A 26,564-nucleotide genomic window follows, 5' to 3' on the forward strand; every position below is an offset into this window, starting at 1 on the left:
TTGTGGAGGTAAACTGCAATAATAATAATAATAATAATAATAATAATAATAATAATAGCAGCCACTGACTCCATTCTGCAACTTCTATATGAAATCCCTTCGATTCTAGGAAAATAGGGAGTGTCAGAGTTTATTACAATTGATCTTCTACCAGCTCCGTACGCCAGACTCTCCCAGCCGCAGCGTGCCACGCCAGACTCTCCCAGCCGCAGCGTGCCACGCCAGAATCTCCCAGCCGCAGCGTGCCACGCCAGACTCTCCCAGCCGCAACGCACCACACCACTCTCCCAGCCGCAACGCACCACACCACTCTCCCAGCCGCAACGCGCCACACCACTCTCCCAGCCGCAACGCGCCACACCACTCTCCCAGCCGCAACGCACCACACCACTCTCCCAGCCGCAACGCGCCACACCACTCTCCCAGCCGCAACGCGCCACACCACTCTCCCAGCCGCAACATGCCACACCACTCTCCCAGCCGCAACGCGCCACACCACTCTCCCAGCCGCAACACGCCACACCGCTCTCCCAGCCGCAACGCGCCACACCACTCTCCCAGCCGCAACGCACCACACCACTCTCCCAGCCGCAACATGCCACACCACTCTCCCAGCCGCAACGCACCACACCACTCTCCCAGCCGCAACGCACCACACCACTCTCCCAGCCGCAACGCACCACACCACTCTCCCAGCCGCAACGCGCCACACCACTCTCCCAGCCGCAGCGCGCCACACCACTCTCCCAGCCGCAACGCGCCACGCCAGACTCTCCCAGCCGCAGCGTGCCACGCCAGACTCTCCCAGCCGCAGCGCGCCACGCCAGACTCTCCCAGCCGCAGCGCGCCACGCCAGACTCTCCCAGCCGCAGCGTGCCACGCCAGACTCTCCCAGCCGCAACGCGCTACACCACTCTCCCAGCCGCAACGCGCCACACCACTCTCCCAGCCGCAGCGCGCCACACCACTCTCCCAGCCGCAACGCGCCACGCCAGACTCTCCCAGCCGCAGCGTGCAACGCCAGACTCTCCCAGCCGCAGCGCGCCACGCCAGACTCTCCCAGCCGCAGCGTGCCACGCCAGACTCTCCCAGCCGCAGCGTGCCACGCCAGACTCTCCCAGCCGCAACGTGCCACGCCAGACTCTCCCAGCCGCAGCGCGCCACGCCAAGCTCTCCCATCCGCAACGTGCCACGCCACTCTCCCAGCCGCAGCGTGCCACACCACTCTCCCAGCCGCAGCGCGCCACGCCACTCTCCCAGCCGCAGCGCGCCACACCACTCTCCCAGCCGCAACGCACCACACCACTCTCCCAGCCGCAACATGCCACACCACTCTCCCAGCCGCAACATGCCACACCACTCTCCCAGCCGCAACGCGCCACACCACTCTCCCAGCCGCAACGCGCCACACCACTCTCCCAGCCGCAACGCGCCACACCACTCTCCCAGCCGCAACGCGCCACACCACTCTCCCAGCCGCAACGCGCCACACCACTCTCCCAGCCGCAACGCGCCACACCACTCTCCCAGCCGCAACGCGCCACACCACTCTCCCAGCCGCAACGCGCCACACCACTCTCCCAGCCGCAACGCGCCACACCACTCTCCCAGCCGCAACGCGCCACACCACTCTCCCAGCCGCAACGCGCCACACCACTCTCCCAGCCGCAACGCGCCACACCACTCTCCCAGCCGCAACGCGCCACACCACTCTCCCAGCCGCAACGCGCCACACCACTCTCCCAGCCGCAACGCGCCACTCCACTCTCCCAGCCGCAACGCGCCACACCACTCTCCCAGCCGCAACGCGCCACACCACTCTCCCAGCCGCAACGCGCCACACCACTCTCCCAGCCGCAACGCGCCACACCACTCTCCCAGCCGCAACGCGCCACACCACCCTCCCAGCCGCAACGCGCCACACCACTCTCCCAGCCGCAACGCGCCACGCCACTCTCCCAGCCGCAACGAGCCACGCCACTCTCCCAGCCGCAACATGCCACGCCAGACTCTTCCAGCCGCAACGCGTGACGCGAGACTCTCCCAGCCGCGACGTGCGATGCCACTCTCCAAGCCGCAACATGCCACGCCACTCTCCCAGCCGCAACGAGCCACGCCACTCTCCCAGCCGCAACATGCCACGCCAGACTCTCCCAGCCGCAGCGTGCCACGCCAGACTCTCCCAGCCGCAACGTGCCACGCCAGACTCCCCCGCCGCAACGTGCCACGCCAGACTCCCCCGCCGCAACATGCCACGCCAGACTCCCCCGCCGCAACGTGCCACGCCAGACTCTCCCAGTCGCAACGTGCCACGCCAGACTCACCCAGCCGCCACGCCAGACTCTCCCAGCCGCAGCGCGCCACACCACTCTCCCAGCCGCGACATGCGATGCCAGGCTCTCCCAGCCGCAAGGTGCGATGCCAGACACACCCTGTTGCAACATGCAACTCAGGGCTTCTTTGTGTTCCAGAGATTGAGCAGTTTATTATTGTTGGTATTTTTAAGATCAGTTTTAAGATAGTTGATCTCATAAAACACTATCACAAAACCAATATATATATATTTTAACATGTTAAGCTGATAGCAAATAAATGGATGGACTTTGGGTTATTCACCACCACCCTTCCAATATTTGTCAAAGTAGGAATTTTGTTTTTTTCCTTGGACTATTTTACTACCTTTCCCCACCTTTAACTAATGCATGTTGCACCTCCTATGTCCAGAGCCTTGTCCTCTGTCTGTCCTACATGACGAGTAGTCTGCAATAATATAATAGTACAGGGAGGATATACAATAGAGCTGGACAATAGCGTTTCACCTGCTGCATTTTCTCAATTCACATAAGGAAAAAGCAAGAATAAATTAATAGTTAGACAACAAACTAACTTTCTCAAATGCAACAGCCAAATACTGAAAGAAGAATATAATCTAACGATTGACTATAAAATAAATGCCCTACTAAATTATTAATTCTGAAGCTAAACTTCTCATTATTAATTTTGCTTACTTCAATTTCCTAAAACACAGAGATGAAACTCCAGGAAAAGCAATGTACATAAAATTAGATACAACAGTAATAATAATAATAGCGCGTTCTTTTATAGCGCTGCTAGTTTTACATTTTGCAGGCACAGTCCCTGCCCCGTGGAGCTTAAAATCTATGATTTTGGTGCCTGAGGCACAGAGAGATAAAGTGACTTGCCCAAAGTCACAAGGAGCCTGCACAGGGAATTGAACCAGGTTCCCCTGCTTCAAACTCAGGGCCACAACAAGTATCAACGTTATTTCACATTGAATCTATCTTTCAACATGTACACGTGATCATTGTGCTGAATGGTCTATATAAAAATTTAAGTGCATAATGTTCAATGCATATCTGTTTTGTATGCAGCTATAAGCAACTTTGTATAATAATACATGGTGACTGTGAAGCTGGAAGATGGAGCATACATTGGAAACCATTGGAAAGGTAAGTCCCCATCCCTAAATGGGTTATCGTGTTTTGGGAATTCCATGTAAATGCCTATGGAATAGCAGTGATAAAGCGTTGGTGGAAGGGTTACTAAAAGACTCCCACAAGTGTGTTTTTCGTTTATTTTTGAAGGTAGGGAAAATATCAATCTGCTCAACAGGGAATTTCAGAGGTAAATCATAAAAAGGAGCCCTCCTGCCTCTTCAGTAACATGCACTGGAAGAGTTTCCATGAGGCATAACGTTCCTAATTGTGGTTCTGAGGAGGAGGTTCGTCGTGTGTACTGAAAGAATCCAAAGATTATTCTTATTATCGTTTGTGTGTAGAGCGCCAACATATTCCATAGAGCGGTACAGCGGGGGTACAGATTGACATCAATTACATACAAATATGGACAAACAAGCGCAAACAGATAGAAGGTAATGAGGGACCCGCTCCTGGGAGCTTACAGTCTATAGGGAATAAAGGGCAGGGATCAAACTAAAGGTAAAGTGGCTGCCTGTTGTGGGATGGAGAATGCCTAGGGTGCCAGGTGTCCAGTATTGAACCGGACGGTCCTGTATTTGGACACTCTGTCCAGTAAAAGATTAGAGGTAAAACTGGATATGTATGTGTCTGGTATTAACTCACTGGACATAGTGACCTGGTTGGCCAGGGGGGCCGCGGGATTTCCCCGAGCAGGAAGAAAGCAGGCTGTTGCTAGGGGGCTTGGCAGCTTCCTCCATCCTGATTGGCTGCTGCTGGGTAATGCAGCCAATCAGGAGGAAGTGTCAGAAGCATAAGAGTGGGCCAAGCAGAGGAGGAAACAGAATGGAGCAGAGAGAGGTGAGAGGGGTGTGTGTCTCGAGCGCGTCCGACTATTGTGTCCAGCATGTTTGGAGAACCCACCTGGCAACCCTAAGAAGCCGCAGGTCGGAGTGTGGTCCAGCCCCACAGCTGATCCCATTAATATTGGGGCTGCAGATGTTCGGGGGTGTTAGACAGCGTGGAGTTTAATAAATTACTAGATAAAACCACCCAATTGAATAGATGCTCTAAATGTGCTCTCTGCTGAACTTTGGATGTGGAGAATACCCAAAATACATGTTCTAACTACTCAAACGGATTTTAATTATTTTGAATTTATGACATTATTCCTTCCAAAAAGCTGTATGCTCTAGAATCAATTATTCATTTATGGCAATTTCTAATGCAAAACTTGGTCCCCGCAGAGTTTCAATCAATTAGGTTTTCTATTGATCTAACTGTATATGACAGGTCATTGGTGCATGTAAAGAGATATGATTTTGTACTCTGACAAATATAGGAGAATAACTGGATGTATAAGGAGCATTTTCCCCCCACATTTAAAGCATTTGATTATGAATTGTATATGTTTTTATTTCAAAAGAACCCCCCAAAACAGGCTTTAAGAAAAAACACAAAAAAATACAAAAAAACACTAAATTTCTGCACATTACATAAAAACAATTGCAAAACCTCCGTAGAAATCACATGATACTGTATGCATGGAAGCAGGAGGCTGCCAAACCAACAGGATACTTGAAAAGCCGCAACAATAGTAATATCTTTGGAAATCAGCATGGAAGAGGAAGGTTAGAATCATATGATAAGAATAACGTCTTACTAAATGGTTACATCTGTATAACCACCGGAAAATATCTTTACATAAATAATTACCTAGGTCAATTATGTATTTTTATGTACAAAAAGGATAAAAAGTCAAGGGATAACTATCCAAAGTGACACCCTGTATCTTGGTAAAAAAGTGAAGTTCCTGTTAGAAAGCATTGAAGCAGCAAAACGTGAAAAATCATATGTTTTATAAATCAGTTCTGTAATATTAGATAATACAGTCTGTATTTTTTTCTTTAACTACTAAAGTCATTTTTAATGATTTTTTTAATGTACTGATCATCTTCTGGTTGCTACAGCAACCATTTGGAACAGTGGTTTTCAACCTTATTTCTCCCGGGGCACCCCTACCCACAGTGCTCAGGTGATGAGACACCCACAACAGGACAGGGTCACAGAAAACACAGGACAGAGAGACAGTCACAGGAGAAAGAGACAGACAGGGAGTCAGGGGAGCAGGGGAGCCAGAGGGGGCAATTAAACCAAGCTCTGAAGGGTGTGATGTATTGTTAGATGGGTAGATACCCTATTTGTTGAACAATGTTTATCTTTACTAATATATTTTATTTATTGGGCACCAACATATTCCCCAGCGCAGTACAATGTGAGGGTAGGGACACAGATAAAACAGAACATACAACTGAAAACATAATGAAAGAATCGGTAATGAGGTCTCTGCTCCAAAAATCTTATAATCTAAAAATACATGGGAGACTGAGGACACAAGTACAGGTGGGGGTTATACGGCTACTCGTATTGGTATTACTGTAAAGGCCTCTTTATAGAGGTGGGTTTGAGGGAATGTGTAAATGGTGGGGGAGAGTCTGATGGAGCAGGGTAGGGAGTCTCACAGCTGGGGGGAAGCTCTGGAGCAGTCTTTGAGGCGGGAATGAGAGGAACTAATGAGGGAGGAGGGGAGTAAGTCATGAGCCGACTTGAGACTGAATGTGGGAGAGTAATGTGACTTGTGAAAAGGCAGAGAGATAGCACTGGGATATAAGCTATGTTCTCCCGGTCACCGGCAGTGTCCTCGTCATTAGATATGTGCACGTTCATGCATTTGGAGCTGGTGAAAAGCTTCCAGCAGAGAATATCTTAATTAGAGAGCATCTTTGACCTTTCCTTTTGTAAAAGAAAATAAATAATATTCACCTTTTTTTTTTGTTGCAAACGTTGGAAATTTGCATTTTTTGCATGTATTTTGCATAGAAGCTGATCTCGGTTTAGCTCATTACAAAGTGCTCTATTTCATAGTGTTTGCAAACCAGTTAATGATTGGCCAGCAGACATATAGAATGGTTTATGGTATGTTAACTGCCAGTAACCCATTGCCAGAAAACTCATCCAAATAACAGATGGATGTTTGACTCATGAAACACATGCAGAAAAAGCAAAGCTGAGAGTACAAGCATTGATGTGAATAGATACCGTACATAGGTCCTTGTTCATTATACTATGAAGATGTCTTCCCCATGCTGGAGAATATCTCTGTCCCATTCATTTAAATGGAGATGAATTCTTCTCCAGCTTAGCATAGTGAATCTGGGCCAGAGTCTGGTAATGAATGTGGTACAGAAGGCTCTTTCATACGAGAATACGAGTGTGAGACCATAAATTGCTTACACCACTCCCCTGCACATACATAACAAGCCATTGCAGATCAAGTGTTCACTCCCAGATCAAATGTTGCAGCTATGCTAAAAACAAAGGAGGAAGAAACTTCACACTTTCTATCATGAATAATGAAGATATCCTCCAGTGTTCTCTGCAGCTCACAATGATTAAATCCCCCCAAAATGTAACAATCTAGCTTCACTCAGACATAGATTGTTTTCTACAATATTTAATTATTTTTTTCAGTATTAAATAGCCATTTTATATTTTTAAGTGTAACAATAAATGAAATTAACATCCCGTTAATAGTAACACTTAGCCACTAACCCAGCTTAACTTCTTCAAATAGCATAGCATTATATTCCTATGGCCGTTAATGACATGCAAAACATTGCATATTAATTAACGCGGCTCAGGTTAGTGCAGGGCATTGACATTTGGTTATTTAGGTCTTACCTAAAAGGTGAAAGAGTATCAGGTGACTGCAATACCTCCCCAAACCTTCCTTTATACAACACATGGAGAGACACCCAGGAATAAAACTAAACACACTGGTGATATCTGGGAAATATGCTAATTTGACATGGGAATATACTTTGCATATTCAAATGAGTTTATTTCCCAGGTTTCTCTGGTGAGTTCTCAGGTATCTCTCCACATGTTCTATAGAAGAGTATTTTGGGAGGTATAGAAGTCACTTGGTGCGTTACAAAGAGTTGCTTGCGGTTTCTCTCAATGAGATAAACAATGGCTGTTGTTTTTGCATATAATTACCTTTGTGGGTATACTGTAAACTCTGGGAAAACAACATACACTATTATTTTAGGTAACCTAATGTTATTGGCCCTGATTCAACACAGCTTCATGTATCTGGGCTCGAGTATCCAACACCAAATATTTCTATAAAGGACATACCAAAATCGGGGGGGAAATACTGCAGGAATGCCAAAGCGCAGGGGTCAGGGCTGAATCAGAAATATATTTTGGTCTGTAAATGGCTGTGCCCTCTTCTTGCGCAGTAATTATGATGCCGTCATTTGTCACACACCGACAATGAAACGTATCACTGTAATGATGATTGAAGCAAAGTGTGACAATAACGGTTTAACATTTTCTCACACCTGGAATGAGGAACTACTCCTTTCAATAACCGTATAACCCGTACAGTATGTTTGATGACAATGAGTTGGGAATGTCATTTTCAACAACTGTACCTTGTTGTGGGGAGTTGTAATTGTTGGTAATGTGGTGATTATATCTGTCAGTGTAAAGAAATGTCTCCAGGTGCATAATCTCGGCAGAGACACAGTGGTACCATTATATCATTACCTTGCACACCCGGGCTACTCTTGCCACTTGGATCTTGTCTAGGAAAGAGGAGCTCTCTTCCACTGCTTTTTCATTGAAGAAGTAATACATCTTATCATCATCTCCCACTGCAACATTCAAGCTTTCCCGGACCAGAGCAGAGGACACAAATTCAGCATCTATAGAAAAAAACACAAAAGCTAGAATAAGGGTTGTTTAGCCCAATCACAGTTTAATGATCAATCATTGAGGGATTGTGACAGATTACTGTTCTGTATTACCAATCAGTGCTAAAACTTCTAAGTAAAAAAAGAAATGTACAGTATGCAACGAATGTTTCACAGGAAAAGCCCTGAACCAAAGTTCATCAAAGCATGACCTCCCTGAAGCACGGACGTATTGTTGCAATCCTTAGGCCCCATTCACTAAGCGCCGTTAACCTTTTGAACGTGATGTTAACCATAACATAGTTTTCACTAAAGCAAATAATGTGATGTTAGCCAAGAAAGCATTGAGTTATTTTTTAACAGACATTCTAAATTATATATAAATGAGCAGTGATCTCAGGTGTTTTCACAGGTATTACACCACATACAGAGAGGGAGGGACAGAGAGAGGGAGGGACAGAGAGAGGGAGGGACAGAGAGAGGGAGGGACAGCGAGAGGGACAGAGAGCGAGGAACAGAGAGCGAGGGACAGGGAGAGAGAGCGAGGGATAGGGAGAGAGAGCGAGGGACAGGGAGAGAGAGCGAGGGACAGGGGGAGAGAGCGAGGGACAGAGAGAGAGAGCGAGGGACAGAGAGAGAGCGAGGGACAGAGAGAGAGAGCGAGTGACAGAGAGAGAGAGCGAGGGAGAGAGAGAGGGACAGAGAGAGAGAGCGAGGGACAGAGAGAGAGAGCGAGGGACGGAGAGAGAGAGCGAGGGACAGAGAGAGAGAGCGAAGGACAGAGAGAGAGCGAGGGACAGAGAGAGAGTGAGGGACAGAGAGAGAGCGAGGGACATAGAGAGAGCGAGGGACATAGAGAGAGCGAGGGACATAGAGAGAGCGGGGGACAGAGAGGAGAGAGCGAGGGACAGAGAGGAGAGAGCGAGGGACAGAGAGAGAGGGAGGGACAGAGAGAGAGGGAGGGACAGAGAGAGAGGGAGAGAGAGGGACACAGAGAGAGGGACAGAGCGCCCACTGAATATTATAATATTCACATTATGTAAAATGTGCATATTTCCCAGGTATCTCCCCATATAGAGGATACATTAATCAATTTGGGGGTAAATAACTAAATGAGCTTTCTCTCTCCACATTGTTAACACCTAAATATATACAATCTTTTATTCTCAGTTTAAAACGTTCACTAGGAAACATATCACAATAGGATTCATACATCAAATCATCCAACAGAAGAGTTTTTAAGGCATTCAGGTATACTTTATAAAAGAAAAGAGGAATTAATGTAGGTTTCTCAGTGTATCACATCCTGCTGCTAGGGGTTAGATAAGCAGGCAGAAATATACTGAGTAAATTAGTGGATGAATACTTGGAATCACTAAAACACTGCCAAGGTGGACATAAATTGAGCATTAATTGCCATTTCCCAGAATGTGGTATATATCCGATAACGCCTGCTCACTGTGTCTGCCAAAACACTTTCATACTAGACGTGATCAACGCACACAGCCGCTTTCCTGCCAGAGGGGCTTACATCACACCGTTTGGAAACCTCTACCGCAGCAATGGGGATTATACCAGAACACTACAAGGGCATCAGGGCCGGCCTGGTCCTTGAATCACAGCCGTCCACCAGATGCCACCAGGCAGCTTTGTTGCAAAGTGCCAAGCCATTTGTACACTGCTTTATTTATTGAATGTCATAACATTGAAAGTCAGACAACAAGCAGAAGGAACGTCATACGTCTGCCATGAATTACTTACAATCTGTTTCCAAATGAATAGCACTTGGGCACAGGCTGGGTGTACAATAAGAAAAAAATATTAACACATGGACAATCCTGCGTGCTGACTACACGAGGCCTGCGTCTGAGTGGCAGCCGTTTGCTGGCAGTAATCAAAAGATGGTTAGTGGCTTAAGTCTGTCAAAAATATTACCACTGTAATAATCGTAATAAAAGTGCAGATTGTTACATTGGATGGGTTTACTGGAAGTTGGCATGTGTTCAGTGATCAGTCGGAAATCAGAGTACCACAAAAACCACAAGCACAAGACGCAACCACAACACTCTATGCAAAGCCATGGGTTGAAGAAAATGTCTCCTATAAAATATTTCAGTGAGATACAATATGTCAGTTTTTTAAAACATACTCTTATGCTGTTAAATCCCTCTAGTAAAGGATTTCCGCTATTACATGGCACAATAAAGAACAATATGGGTATAATAAAGAAGTATGCCTAGGAAAAAGTCCTATATATGCAGTGAACATCACACAGTAGAGTGAAATGATAATATTAATATTAACGTTTAATCAAAACACTGGCTCTTAATAATTGTACCTAAAATAGGATAGGTCCACCATGTGACCAACATTTAAACACATCATAAACTAAAAAGTTAACCCCTGCGGGTCCGGTCATCCAATGCTGGTAAATTCCTTCAGCAGGATGAGGCGAGAGCCCTGACAGCAGTGTTCAGGAAACAGACTCAAATGCTGTTAACCACTTCATACTAGTGATATCCGGCGAGCGCTGGCGTGGGGCCTGGTGATGCAGCACAGTGTGATACATATACAGTATTATCCCAGGCAGCCTAACGGTAGTAAATTTGCCCAGAATGTATGCTTATAATTATACCCAGAGATTCAGTGGGTTGCTAAATTCCTGCGTGCAGGGACTCTCAGTAAAAGTGGAGTGGGTCACTTCAGTGAAAGGGGGAAACAAGCAGAGCTAGCACTGTATGCCCCATGTGGGATCAAATGCAGATCAGCTGATGCCCCGGCTGAAGCAACCAGAGAGAGGCTCCACCAGCAGTGAACTAAAAATGTACCCAACCGGTGCAACAGGGCTCTAACAGGCTCGTATCCAACTACGTACTAGGACAAGCACCTATAGAACCAATGCGTATACCTGTTGTGTTCTAAACTAAACTACCTTCTAGGTTGTACCCACCACTATACTTACCTATCATACTAGGTTGAGCGAGGTTTTCACTATCATGTATGGCACAATAAAGCCAAGATTTAACTATAGCTAAATTATCTGCTCATTGTGTGTTCCCGTTCAATGTTTATTCATGCAAGAGATCCAAAATGCAATGTCTGACCATCAGCATGTAGTGCAGGTGGGAATATAATCAGAGGCCACTCTGATCATTGCTACTGAACATCTACATCTTACCATTGAGCCAGTAAAGGGGGGATTCCTCTGTTCTCAGGGGTCGCTGGTACAGGTTCCTCCTTATGTCTGACAAGCCGCGGAATTCATAGCGAGTGGCTGTGTATAAACCTCCATCTGGAATCAACAAGCAGACAATTTTCTGTAAATTGCTACATTTCCCCCCCCCCTTTTTTTTTACTGAAAACCCATTTGTGAAGATAAAGCATCAAGACTGATTAACAGCGTTACAAGGAGCAATCCCAGTTAGGAACATTTATTGGATTTGCCATAAAGTGAGAGCCATGTAACACCTTCTCTCCCCGTTCTGTTTCATCATTCAGTATCTGTTTGCTTGTCCAGGCACCCCTTCCCTATCAATGCCAAACATACTGGCTTTGTCGTGGACAGGTTAGGGCAGGGGTTGGGCAACTCCAGTCCTAAAGGGCCACCAACAGGTCAGGTTTTCAGGATATCCCTGCTTCAGCCCAGGTGGCTCAATCAGTGGCTTACTCGAAGACTGCGCCACCTCTGCTGAAGCAGGAATATGCTGAAAACCTGCCCTGTTGGGAAGACTTGAGAACCTCTGCGTTGTTAGACTAAAGGCAATGTCATTTCTGGATAATAGCAAAACAATACAGCCACATGGGTGTCAATATATAAGGCACATTAGCCAGGATAGGCAAATAAACAATATTTTTCACGCACCTACTATGAGACCGGTATATCCTCGGGCAGGATCGTATGGGCATTTTTCTTTCCCTTCTTCAAAGTAGGTAGGCAAAATAAAAGTCCTGACATCCTGAAAAGAAAACAAGAGAGGGCTGTTGAAGAACAAACACAGCTGGGCCCATGGTAGATAAAAGCATACTTCATGGAACCCACCGTCGGAGTTAATGGATCCGAAGTGTGTGGAGACAATGGGTTTTTCAGGGGAGAGAAAAAAATATATATCTTTGCAAGAACCGCTCTTAAAATTGAGCTCCTAGAACAGGGGCTCTCAACTCCAGTCCCCAAGGTCCACCAACAGGTCAGGTTTCAGGATATCCCAACTTCAGCACAGGTGGCTCATTCAGAGGCTCGGTTGACTCAGTTGAACCTAACCTGTTGGGGGATCTTAAGTACTTAAGTTGAGAACCCCTGTTCTAGAACACCATGTGAGGTGCATTGTGCGAATTAAACTTTGACTATATGTGCTTGCTAAAGCAACAGTGGAGAGGTACTTTTGGTTTGTTGTTAATGGCATGTAGTTTGATCAAAATATGAAAACAAAAATAAAGAGCGGAATGGCCCCAGATTTCCAAAAGCAAATGGATTTGAATGTGTCAGCCACTATAATAAAGCTTGGTCTATAAAAATAAAGCAAAACATCTTCTCTCTGACACCAGTAACAAAAGCAGAGATGGGCAGGCAGTGTAATCCAGGTGGGATTGTATACATGTATGCATGTCTTTATTTATATAGCGTCACCTATGTACATAGTGCACATACAGCAGTAATACACGTGACATAAAAATATAACACATAATGGGAATAAGCACTTCAGACATAACAGAAACATTGGGACAAGGAGTACCTGCCCCACAGAGCTTACAATCTAAGTGGTAAGTAGGATGAACATACAGAGACAGTATGAAGGCTTTTTGGCAAGTGTGTCTGCAAGGGGCCAAGGTGTATGAGGTGTATAGTATCAGCCACGGAGCTACTCATATGTTTCATTACGGAGGTGTGTTTTAAGATGGGTCTTAAAGGTGTATAGAGAGTGTGCTAGTTGGATATTGAGTGGAAGGACATTCCAGAGGTGTGGGGCAGTCAGTGAGAAAGGTTTTAGGCAGGAGAGGGCTTTATATACAAAAGGGGAAGACAAAAGATATCCTTGAGCAGAACGCAGGAGTTGGGACGGTGCAGAGCAAGAAATTACGGCTGAGATGTAAGGAAGAGCCTTAAGAGTGAGTAGAATTTTGTGTGAAATATGGGAATTCATATGAAGCCAGGAGAGGGATTTCAGCAGGATAGACGTTGGGACAGATTTAGGAGATGTAAAGTGATTCTAGCAGCAGCATTTAGGATTAATTCAAGGGGAGACAGGTGAGAGGCAGGAAGGCCAGACGGCAGAAGGTTACAATAGTCGAGACAGGAGAATGAGGGCCTGCGTTATAGTTTAAGCACTAGAGCGACAGAGGAAAGGCAATACCTTTGCATTGTTACTGAGGAAAAAACTAAAGGTTTTAACTACATTGTGAATGTGAGAGGAGAATGTGAGGGTGGAGTCAAATGTGACATGATACTGAAGTATGATAGTATTGCCAACAGTAATGTAGAAGGAGGCAGTACGACCAGGCTTGGGTGGAAGTATGAGGAGCTCCATCCAAATTAGGGATGCAAAAAGGAGAATATAACGTTAATGATGCATAGGGGATTATCCTATGTACATTAATGGCGCTATATAAATAAAGACATACAATACAATACAATCCAGGATAGGATAAACACACCAGAAAGGACACGAGAAGCAGGGGAAATAGTGCGAGAGGTAGGAGAGAGCAACTGAAGGAGAACACAAGGAGTAGGCAAGAACACTGTGTAGGATGAGCAAGGAAATGGGAGAAGGAAGGTGCAAGTGAGAGGAAGGGACGAGGCAACGAGAGAGAATAAATGGAAATAAAGGAAGCAGAAGTGGCAGAAAGTGAAAGGTGAAAAGGACCGTATTCCACAAGAAAATTACAAATTTGTCTGTCTCTTACTGATTTGGAGTCAGTCTTACCTGATTTTTAGTATAATTAATACTATGGACTCTGATGCAGTGTCACTAATAAAACCCAGTGCTTAGTTTTTATTAAAATGTATTTTTTTTATTAAGTCCAGAACCCCTAAATCTCCCTGATTTTAGTCCTTGGATGTTGACATCTTTGAAATAACCAATTATCTACCTATGGAAAAGGGTCTCGTCTTTTCACTAAGCCCCGCATGTCATCAAATGAACAGAGAAATGTGGAAAGCCTTCTCCTGGGTGCTAAAGAAATGTTGGCAATTATCTCTCATCGGTAACGTAATAAGTCATTTAGTGAAGGGAATATAATTCACAGAAGGCATAATTTCTAGAGCTGCTCAATTAATGTCATATCATATTCTTGGTTTTCCGAATTGTTTAGCTAGAAAGTACCCGTCAGGCAGTACACGGGAGCTCAGATGTTTGTCTTAAAGCTCTTACACTGGAATCTCAATGTATTTTTAGAACTCTGATGAAATGGTTTGCTCTTTGACCAGATGACACATGGAGTAATGTTTGCAGTAGGATTAAAGTTTATAGTTCAAGTAAATTTTCCGTTAAATTCTTAATATAATGCACATGAATAGCGATCTAACACTTTAATAGTAGCGAGCTGTACTGTGGAGTTTAGATAAGGAATTTCAGAAGCTTTAGAGCAGGGGTGGCTAACTCCCAGTCCTCAAGGGCCACCAACAGGTCAGGTTTTAAGGATATCCCTGCGTCAGCACAGGAGGCTCAATCAGTGGCTCAGTCATTCTGATTGAGCCACCTGTGCTAAGCAGGTATATCCTTAAAATCTGACCTTTGGTTGCCCTTGAGGACACAGTTGGCCACTCCTGTATTATCACTACCAATGGACAATAAAAATAAATGTAAAAAAAAGAAGCATTTATACACATCATTCCCAACAATCAAGAAGCATCTGCATACAAAACTAAACAGGGTGTTCTATGTACACAAGCTGGCTAGGCGTAAATCAAACACAGCGTACTGTTACGAGGGCAACACCAATAAAAGCAAACAAAACATATTGAATCATGCAGATCAGAGGCTGTTTGTATTGTTACTTGATTATATAAACTGATGCAACTGGTGCATGGTTACGATCAAGTAATTACCAAGTGGTAACCTAAGGCTAAGTCCCCGGTGGCGGCTGGTGAATGCGCGCTTAAGACCCCAACAGAGGGGTGGATGGCGCAGCCCAGCAGCTCAAAGCACTGCACTCCCATTGGTCCAAGCTATCTGCCCTCGTATAAGTAATAGTAGTATCAGGCCTGCCTAACTGGTTAGTGGCTGGTGTGCGCCGCGCGCCGCCGTCACCACCGGGGACTTGGCCTCACTTCAATGGTGCAACTAGAAGATTCAATGATAAAATATATGTTTGGGGGCATTCCCCAAATAAAAACGTGGTTACAGTTACAAAAGTATATCTTCAGGGATGCTGAAGCTCCTTCTTGAGGAAAATACAACTTAAGGCAGCAATCCCACTGGGGCGTATTTTTATTAACCTTGCTATCTTTTACAGCATGGGAACCGGGAGAGGTCCTCCAGAGCTCGGCCGTCATATTATTATCATTCATTTATAAAGACCCAACTTAATCCACAGCGTGGTACAGTGGGGGGACAGTAGTTACTTTAACTGGAATGAGACACAAATGAGAACAAAGGGATGCAAACTGATACAAAATGTACTGAGGGTGGTTACTGCCGTTAAATGTCCCTGCAGGGAAAATAAAATAGCAGCCAAATATCGCGGGTCTTGTGGGCCAATAGGAAGCCACGATGTCATTGGTCAGGGCCTCCTATTGGTGGGCATTTAAAGCAGCAATCCCCCAGAGTAGCCTAAATGGGTTCTATTCATACACTGCAATGTTAGTATCTGCCTTCTTTTTATTTGTCAATGTGTTGTTTGTTACAAATATTCTTTTATATCTTGTGTCTCAGGTTACTACTTTTAGACTGCATTGGCCTAAGTTTTGAAACCCTTATATCACCTGCAGAAAGCATCAGATTTTAAGAATAAAAACAGTTTTGGAAAGAGCAGGAAGAAATCAAAATAAGAAAAACAAAGGGCAATTATCACAGACTGCCATTTTAAATCCCAATGAGGAAATATCGACAGCCACACCGCTGAATGCGTCAGGAGCCAGGGGGGCGGGGGGGGATGTGTGCCAGTGTGAGTGAGGCCCCTTCATGACCAATTGCATCCTGCAGCACATACTACATTAGGTTACATATTAGATGAATATATAGAAAATACGATAATTAAAGTGTCAGTGTTAAAAGACAGAAACAACTGTGCACACTCGTATCCAATCAACCCAACGACTCAGATGCTTATGGAAACGTTCAGTTTTGCTTGTGCTAATTAGGTCTGCATCCCCCTGGAACGCTTTGCTATTTCATTCATCTCGGCAGCACACACCAGTCGATATGTCTACATTTCAGGGTCTCTCTCTGCAACATTCCCTGCATTAACGCCAACGGTGCCGCTCACTGCAAACCAGCTGGTGCTGCTTAATCCATATGTAAGCAGAGCACACAAACAACAAAGTATAAGCAGCTACCCAGCTTCCTATTATAACAAATAATGTTTGTGTTTAGGGGTACAGTTCCCATTTGTTCCATTGAAAGCAACATGATTTTTTTTATACTTTCTTTTGCTGCCTAACTGCACCAGTTTTGTGTTGCTACATAAACCCCTGTATGTTCACAAGAACATGCATGAAGGACCTACAGTATGAGTTATGTGAATGTAATCTCGCTGTTATTGCCATCTAACTCGAACAACTAAGCAGTGCCATTGTATAATACACTTTCTGGCCTATTCCACTTGTTGGCCCATAACGTGTCTTCCGGCAGTCGGCAGCATACACAGTCTTATGGAGTTTGGATTACCATTACTTAGTTAATATGGCCCTAAGTGCTTTAAAAACTGTTGACAGTGTGTGTGGTTATTTCATGGTTTTTTTTGTCATTACAGAAAGTAACGCCATCACAATACAGCTAAGATGTTTGGCTTCCCGACCTGTATTATTAATGAACGCATGCTGCTGATATGTGGCTGTTACCACGCACTGTATCTGAACCTGTACTGTAAAATGAGACGTTCTCTTTGGTGCCGATTCAGTCCTGAATTGGCGATGGGGAGGTCACAAAGAAGGCATTTTGCTAATTCATGACTGCAACTGCACAATCAGTATAGTATTCTTGTCTTATGTTAACTAGTTCCCTTAACACACATTTCTGAATTACTTGAAGTAACATATATGCAAAAGGATTTCTACAATCATTATTAATAAAATGATGTTCTTTAAAGCCAAAACTGTTCCAATACATTTGTATAGAGCAGTGTCACCTGTTGGTCACTACTGGATAGGGGGCTTCATATGTATAGTTCTATAGAAAAACATGCAAACAGCTTCTTTGTGACCCTCAGAGAACAGATATATACAACCCCGGAAAGCAGGGGGCAGCAGATCCAACAGCCTTGCAGAAGGAATATGGACAAGAAATAACACCATTATTAATCTAACTCCATGGGGATACCCAAGACAGTATAGAGGCCAGTAGCCAAACATGAACCAACCCACATGGGGCAGCTATTTTTCTGCTTTGAATGGGCGCACTCAGGATGTGATTGCTAGCATTGGTCAGATCTTACAGTGAAGGAATGCTTATGCAGAATAGTAATTTTGAACTACACTCTCCTATATAACAACAGCGCTGACAATAGGCCAATCTCTGAAAAGATGATGTTTTATGTTGAAACGTGAAATGAACGTGTTTTCCTCCAGTTTCCTGATGACTAGAACGCTTTGGGATCCCTGCTGATTATGAGCACACTGTTGTGTTTTAGTTCGTGTGGGAATCACTGGACACTTGCTGGCTGTTGGAAATGGTAACATACTGGCCATGCCATTGATCTTACCCGTTGTTAAACGGTGGTGTGAGCTGTGGATAGACTGGCAGCTCTGGCACTTGCTATAAAGCCTCAACTACAGAGATTTACTTAACCTTCCTCTCAATGCCTCATTGACTTGGATTGGGAAAGGTAAAGCAGCCAGCCAGGGGATCATTAAATGACCCAGAAGGTATATGATCGGTGTGAAATGTTTGAAGATGTGAGATTAGAAAGTGTCAGCAGCCACATACAGTATGAGATTAGGATTGAACATGGACTGGTGATCAGTATTCTGATCACATCACGTTTCTGTTGCTCAGAAGCAAAGCATACTGGGGGAAGGGCTGCTACTGTAAATAACCAGGTTATAGCCCCAGCATGTGATCAAAGCCACACGCCAGCAACACTGCACAGTAATACCTCGCAGGCTGTACTACAGCGGAGAGAGTGAAAATACTTAAAGATGGACAGGTTCCCAACCTGAACTTCACAAAGTTCGTTCGGACGTCCCAGTTGAACTTTGGGAAGAATTTTTTTTAGTCTCAGAGGAATTTGATTTTTTTTTTAAATTTTTTTTTTTTTTTTTTAAGACTGGGCAAACTTTGGGCTGGCAAACAATAAACGTGTCAATTTTAGATTTCAACAAAAAATACAAATCCTGCTTATTTTTCCATGAGTTTTGTTTTGACAAAACCAAAACGCCGAGTTCGGGCGAAATGAAAACCATTAATTATTCTTAGAACCAAAGCACCACTGAGAATGCCCACCCTTAAAAATAATAATACGTCCCTGCCTCTCATAAAGCAGCTGTTATACCAGCCAGTTTAGATAAGATGACAAGTACAGACATCATTTGCCAAGTACAATAAAAGTACTATTTTTGGCCGCTCCAATGCAGGAATCTCTGCTCTCACACCAATATTGAGATACGTTAGGCCAGATCTGTAGCAAAGTTTGTTCCACAATATGCAACACACATTTTCTATTGGATTAGGTGAGGATATCCTGAAAAAATATGTATATATTTTTTTTTTTACTTAACTCAGCAAGAAATGTAAAAAGTGAGGTCAGCCACCACTGCTGAGGCCGCGGTGACTCAGAACTGCAGCATCAGATGGCTGTATCTCAAACTTGCATAATGGTGTGTGACAGCTCTGTGGCATTTCACCATGTGACAGAACCACAGCGTTTGCCTGCTGACTTGCACAGCCTTAGGCCGAGTCCATAGCAGGGGTGGCCGCGCTGAGCTATGCTGACGCTCCGCGCTGAGCCCCTGCATCCTCCATGTGGATGTCTTTAGAGGGGACTCACGCGAGGGTCCGCGGGCGTGCTGAGGCGCTGGATTTTTCAGCCGACAGTCAAGCTGTTTTTCAGAGCGCTGTCGGCTGAAAACATCCAATCAGCGCGGAGCAGCGTCAACGTCACGGCGCCGTGATGTTGACGTCGGTGCGTCGCGGGCGATTGGCTCAGCGACGTCACACCCCGCCTCCCTCAGTCTCCCCCCGCCTCCCGATCGCGCCCACTGGCTCGCCTGCATGGGCATGAAATCGCGCAGATTTCAGCAGGCGAGCCTCAGCGTCAGCGCGCCTCAGCCCTGCTACCCCCTCTATGGACTCAGCCTTAGGCTGCGTCCATACAGACTTCGACCGCGCGGAGGCGTGCATGTCCGTGACGTTACCCGCGTGAAGCGGGTGCGTTTTTTGGACATGATTGATGCGCCGTGGGGGGCGTGTCTGATGTCACGGAACTAATTCGCCCTCATTGGGCGAACCGCTCACATGACCTGCCTGTCGCGGCAAGAAATCAGTTTCAACTGATTCCTCGCGTCCCCTCCTACTGTTGCGCGCGCAGTCTATGGACACAATCAATACCTTAAGGCAATGTGATCGCGGCACGCGCCGACGCCTCCGCGCAGTCTTCGGCAGCATGGACGCCGACTTACACAGCAGCCCATATCTATTACCAAAGAATGTTAAGGTTATTCAATGGGCAGTTTTCCTACAGAAATTGAGAAGGATGAAGGCTTTATTCATTTAAAGCAATAGGGAGCAGCGATGAATGAATGAGCAGATTAGTGCAATGTGCTGCCTCTTTGAAGTACACAAAGTGAATGAATGCACAAGGCGCAGTAAGAACAAAAACTACTAAACAGGCCACCCACATCTGCTCACAAAGCATGTTCCATTATCGCAAACATCACACAGTGTTTAACTTGAGCATATTAAGTTTATGAGTGAACATGCACAAAAGTGCATTAGATGTAGATGTAACAATTAAGTAAAACATTCCTAATGTTTACCACATGCTGTGTATCTACCTTCACAGTGTTACTAAGGCTGCGCTTACAGTGCCGGCGATGGAGACAGCGCGTCAAAACAAATGCATTGCCGCAGTGACGTGCGCTTATAGTAAGCGCGACGACATGGTGCAACGGCTTGGTCGCGATCGCTGGAAGTTATCTCAATTACATTTTTCCAGCGACCGCAGCGTGACGTCGCCGGCTCTATAAGCGCCTCCTAAGGTCCAGAGTGGCCAAGTAACAATGTAACCAACTCCTTATAGATTCAGCCTGCTGCAGTAAGCAGCTTGTAAAGCCAAGGACATTAAACCCAGCTATGCATTCAGCAACTGAATTTAGGGGGTAATTCTAAATAGCCTGAAGCAACTGTTCGGCCCGTTTTCAGCCCCAAACCCTTATTGACATTAATGGGGATTTCTGGCTGAAAACAGCTGCATTGAGGTATATAGAATTTTCCCCCTTACCTTCGTTTATAGATGTGGCATCGGTGCAGGCGCGTTACCGCGTGACGGCAAAAGCTGCACTGGGGGCATCGGGAGGCGGGGCCATGACGTCACGTGAGCGGCACGCCCTCATTGGCTGAATCGCTCACGTGACGCAGCCGTGATGCAGTTAGAACAATTTCTAATGTCTTTTCAGAAATCGCGCGATTGGACACGTTGTCCAATCACGTTGTCCAAACGAGTTTCACCTGGTTGCTCTAGATCAGTGGTTTCCAACCTTTTTTTGGTTAATGAACCCTAAGTGAAATTCTGAGGAACCCCAAACCATCTCTAATAGTGCGTCTGAGATCAGATGCATTGTAAGGAACCCCAACCCTCTCTAATAGTGCATCTGATATTAGATACATTGTAAGGAACCCCAACCCTCTCTAATAGCGCATCTGATATTAGATACATTGTAAGGAACCCCAACCCTCTCTAATAGCGCGTCTGAGATCAGATGCATTGTAAGGAACCTCAACCCTCTCTAATAGCGCGTCTGAGATCAGATGCATTGTAAATTCTTCTGTATTTGATACCATTTTCTAATGACCAAAAAATTGCAGGGAACCTTTTAGGGGTGCCCGTGGAACCTATGGGTTCCTAAGAACCCTGGTTGAAAAACACTGCGCTACATATACATTTAAATATGGAAGCCATCTCTAAAGACACCTTACAGCCTATTCCAGTAAATGGGCTTTTGGACGGTCTCTTATGGAGGAGCGCCACTTAGTAAATATGGGCTGGAATCTTTATTTAGTGTCGGAGAAAACAGCAGCCACCATAATAAATTGCAATGCAGCATATTAGTGTATGGCCATCCATATACTGGGACTGCCCATCTCCTCTCCCTATAGAAAGGTCCCGATGGGACTGAAACATCGGAAGGTGCTGCTGACCTTCTATTTGCGATATGTCCGAAGTATGACAATTTCTTTAAAATACTGCATTGAAACGTATCATGGCGGCTGCTGTTTTTGCTACACTATGACAGTTCATGTTCTTGTCTGACATTGTTTGCAGTGGAAACACACAGACACTTTGTTCTGCTTTTTTTTTCTTTTTTTCCAACTACTAGTAATTACGTGACCCTGCGTCGTCATTTGACGCCGGAGAGAAGCAGACAGGGGGGGCGCGAGAAGGGAGGGAAGCAGGCAGGGGGGGCGCGAGAAGGGAGGGAAGCAGGCAGGGGGGCCCAGCAGGGAGGGAAGCAGGCAGGGGGGGAGCGAGCAGGGAGGGAAGCAGGCAGGGGGGCGCGAGCAGGGAGGGAAGCAGGCAGGGGGGGCGCGAGAAGGGAGGGAAGCAGGCAGGGGGGGCGCGAGAAGGGAGGGAAGCAGGCAGGGGGGGCACGAGAAGGGAGGGAAGCAGGCAGGGGGGGCACGAGAAGGGAGGGAAGCAGGCAGAAGGGCCCAGCAGGGAGGGAAGCAGGCGGGGGGGGCGCGAGCAGGGAGGGCAGCAGGCAGGGGGGCGCAGCAGGGAAAGATTGCGCACCCCTGGGTTAGATACATTTTTGCTTTCCCTATCATCATTGTAATAACTAATCACGTATCTCTAGAAATAAGGTGCAATTCTTCAAGTAAAAGTAGTAGCTAAGATGCGCCACAGGGCCTTAGAATGAAGTTGCTATGCAAAGATGTATTGCCCCTGACATCTAGATGTGGGGCTGGTTATACCCTAGAACGGGGAAATCAAGAAACAGTTCATAATCTGCATTTGTAGGACTGGTGGCTTTTAAAGTGCGCCAGAGACTTCTCAATATATGTGGACGTGAGAGACTGATTTACCATACTCATTGCATAATACGCAGCAGGGCCTGGGTTACTGCTCTTTCCCCTTTCTGTGTGTATGTGAACTTTATTTCTATAAACACACAGTAAGTCTACGAGTCAGGCTGTGTTTAGGATCTCAGCTCTTTGCCTCATGTTTATACACAGAGAAGGAGAGTGTCTCCTATCACCCATCCAGTTTGTTTTCATCTTACATGACAAACTGCAGACATCTAAACATGAATAAAAAAAATAAGATACAGACCATACAAATGTATCAACTGGCAGTGGGTCTCCATTCCCTGAAAGACTGGTACTATACCTCAACTCTGAAACATGGTCGCTTATGCTCTTGATATAAATGCACAATACATATAGTGGGTTTATTTAATACGAGTGTGATTACACACACTAATCTGCTGGCATATGCAGTCTGACTTGAACATCAGGGACAAGAAGAAAGGGGGGCTTGAACATCAATAAGAATATTGCCTTAAATTAGGCCAACTCCAGTCCTCAAGACCCCCTCCCCCCTTTTTATATGTAGAGCATGTGACAATGTTTAATCTACATTCGTACTGTAAGAGATGTGTGCAGAGGTATGCAAATGGAGACTGTTTTAGGGTGAAATTATATCTTGGCTTTATTGAGCCGGTTCCTTTATCCAGGCAAAACATACAAGAAAACTAAATAACAAATCCCCCTATCCCTTTGTAAGGGCTGACTTACTTCCCCAGACCCTATCTGCAGGACTGGAGGGATATTCCCTTTACCAGCCTATTACCCCGAAGTCTCAGGAGGTGCCTTAACCAGGTGTCCCTCCATGTCAGTCTCTGGCAGGTTCCTGTGTCCAGGAAATATAGGTATCTGGGTGTCTAGATCTCAGCACAGCCTTTGTGCTCAAGACAGTGTCTGTGTGCAGGCTTCTCTGCTTTCCTGTCAGCCCAAATGTGAGCTAAGGAATCTCTCTCCTGTTTCCAACAGGAGGCTTTTCTTACAGACTTAATTGGCCAGGTGGAGTCTGGTTAATTGCCTGCTGCACTTAACCAGATCCCTGCTGGATTTTAGAGGTAGTTTCTTCAACAGGGATAAGTCCCTGTTACACTTACCGGGAGGCAATCGTTTAGTGCTCCCGTTATAAATCTGCCAAAATAATGATGATGTGCCTAACATAATGTCCACCTTTCAGTTCCAATCAATCCTTCAGTCGGAGTAACCCTGCAGCTACAATGTATCCTGATATTACGAAGGTAACACTGATTATTGTTACAATTTGCAGCTCAAACTGCTGCGAATATTGACAACAAATTAGCATCAACAGGAAAGTGTTGCAAAGATCTTGCACTGCTGGGGAGGTGGGCTAAAGCTTGCTATAGAAATCAAAGGATGCTCAGTATATTAAAACTGATTAAAAATGGCATTAAGTTGAATAATAAAAAAAACAGTCACTATTATCTATAACTACAAAACTGATTTTTTTTTTTTAAACAATGTAAGATTTCAAATATTTTGTTGCTTTAAGGATATCCCTGCTTCAGCACAGATAGCTCAGTCACAATGACTAAATCACGGATTGGTGGCCCTGGAGAACAGGAGTTGGCCGCCCCAGGCCCAGATTAAGCTCCTGTTAAAGGTGAGCACATAACGTGACGTTTCCCCGAGTTAATGCTGTAGCCTCTAAGCCCCCCTGCCTACTCTCCCGCAGTGTCCGCGCTCCCACCCCTCCTTTAGTGCGGCGTCAAATGACGCGTCCTGAAGCCGGCTCAATCTCGGTAAGTAGAGGTGGCCTTGCGCGGTCCCCCGACATTTAATTTAAATGCCTTGGGGAAGAGCGCGGGACCTCTGCCACCGCTGCGTCCCCCCAGTTTGCACACCCCTGCGCCAAGCTAATATGCAAAAATAACAGCGGTGCTAGAGCTCATTAGTAATTCAAATAGGCCTGACGCCATGTTATTTCAGGATAGCACTACACTGTCTAAAATAACGGGATTATTAAACAAATTTCTGTTACTCCCAGCCAGGTACCGGAATAGGACATTTTGGAGGAGAGGAAAATAACACAGGGAAATAATGTTACGTTATTTAAGTCCTACCTGAACCTGGTATTCCTACCACCCAGACACTAAATCAGGGCTTTTGCCCCATTTCCGTGTCTGCACGGCAGTAATGCCAGGTTTAGGCAGGACTTCAGTAACGTAACGTTATTTCACTGATTAAACTTTAATGGATGTAGCATGCTTATGATAAGAGCTCATTTGCATCTCATTTCCAGCAACGTGCATTACTTCTAGCAGTATGCTTCTAATGTAACGTTGATCTCATGTTACTTTTAGTAGTAATTACGGCGTTACAATTAATGCCATGTTAACTGAGGTTAAATGGTCTAATTGAGCTTAATGAATTTGGGTCATAGAATAATGCAAAGCAAAACTGGCACAAACATTACATAGCCATTGATGAACCGCAAGACTTACAATCATGTAAAGCGTCCTGATGCTACTGTAATATGCTCAGGTCACGAGTCAGTACTGCTTGGCTGGTCCTGTCACGTTCTTGTAATACTCCCTTGCAGCATTGTCATAAAACACCTTCACCTTACGATGCTACTGTACAGTGTGTCATATCGGTCATGCAACAACAACAAAATAACACAAAACACTGATAACTTTCCATCTACTTCTGCCACATATGGACGTGTGTCACATGAGGGATTCTTCATGCACCCGAGACTGACACATGCACATTATTTGCTGGGAATTCATTGGTCCTGGTGTAGGGGTAGATACCTAGGGAAATATGTGCTAACATCTGATACAGAAGATTATTCATGGTGAAAAAGTGCATGCAGGACTAGTGCAATCTTGTTCTACTGGTGCTTATTACCGCCGCGTGCCCCTGATTATTTCATGTTCTCTGCCAACATTGACACTGCAAGAGACTTATGGAATTGCAGCAGGAGTCCCATGTGGGAGTTATATGAACTCCAGGGTGGAGTTACCAACTATATATATATATGTTTTCTTCCTTGAAAACCTTAATAAAAATGATCATACAACACAATACCATACATAATAATTACTAAGGTAATATGGGGGGGAGGGAGGGGGAGAGATGGGGGGGAGGGATGGAGTGAAGGGGTGCAAAACCAAGAAGTGAGGGGTAGAGGGGAGGGGTGTATATACCATAAACGTATTTAACAAACACTAGTAACCTTATTAGGTGTTTGTAACCAATTAATGTTCCTCAATTATTACTGAAATCATTGGGTGATGAGCTTTGCTTCTTCACCTCTTTCTATGAAGCGTTTGGCACGATATTCTTCTGCAAAGGCTATTAAATCTCAACATTTGATCTGGGGCAAAATGCACTGTTTTCCCATTCAAGAGTATCTTAACTCTTACAGTGAGCTAAATCTGTGCAAGTCATGAGTGGAATATATTTAAAGACAACCTATCCTATCATTTATCATTCTCCTCGGTCAGTTTCTGTTTCAGCAGTAAACAAAAAGCTGCACAAGAAATGTACAAGAAATGGAGATAACAGTCATGGGGAGTGTGCTGGGTCTCGCAAGACACACAATCTTTTCAATGATCATTTTTGCATATTTGAGCATAGATTTTCAACTTCACTTGTGCAAGACTGCAAGATATGACAGGACAGCATAGATCTGATGATACCACCATGGGGGGACGGTTCTGAAATGAAATGCCTATTATTTCCAAACCGGTATCAACCAGGTTTTAAAGAAAAAGTTACTTTATCCGCAAGGCTTTACCATCTTAACCGCACATTCCCGGCATTTCCACACTGAAAACATCCATCGGCAAAAGTGTCAAAACAACACAAAATCACGTTCTAAATATATAAATGTTAGGTAGGAAAATTTTATTTTTGTGGCTATTGGTATTGTGCTGAAATTAGTTATTTCAATGTTATATGAAAAGCTACACAATGAACAGCAGACCAGAAACCTGAATGAATGGCGTAAAACA

General features: G+C 45.2%; 1 protein-coding gene across 3 annotated transcripts in view; it reads right to left on the bottom strand.

Annotated features, from left to right (window-relative positions):
• SEMA4G (semaphorin 4G) overlaps window positions 1-26,564 on the bottom strand; it is a 165,600-nt gene that overhangs the window by 40,527 nt on the left and 98,509 nt on the right. For all 3 annotated transcript variants that reach the window (XM_075612468.1, XM_075612469.1, XM_075612470.1), the window contains exons 6-8: window positions 12,060-12,153; window positions 11,376-11,489; window positions 8,052-8,209 (exon numbers count right to left, since the gene is read on the bottom strand). In XM_075612468.1, the coding sequence (XP_075468583.1) occupies window positions 8,052-8,209; window positions 11,376-11,489; window positions 12,060-12,153 (366 nt within the window). The remainder of the gene's footprint in view (window positions 1-8,051; window positions 8,210-11,375; window positions 11,490-12,059; window positions 12,154-26,564) is intronic.

The sequence above is a fragment of the Ascaphus truei genome, chromosome 8, assembly GCF_040206685.1.
Source record: "Ascaphus truei isolate aAscTru1 chromosome 8, aAscTru1.hap1, whole genome shotgun sequence".
NCBI lineage: Eukaryota > Metazoa > Chordata > Amphibia > Anura > Ascaphidae > Ascaphus > Ascaphus truei.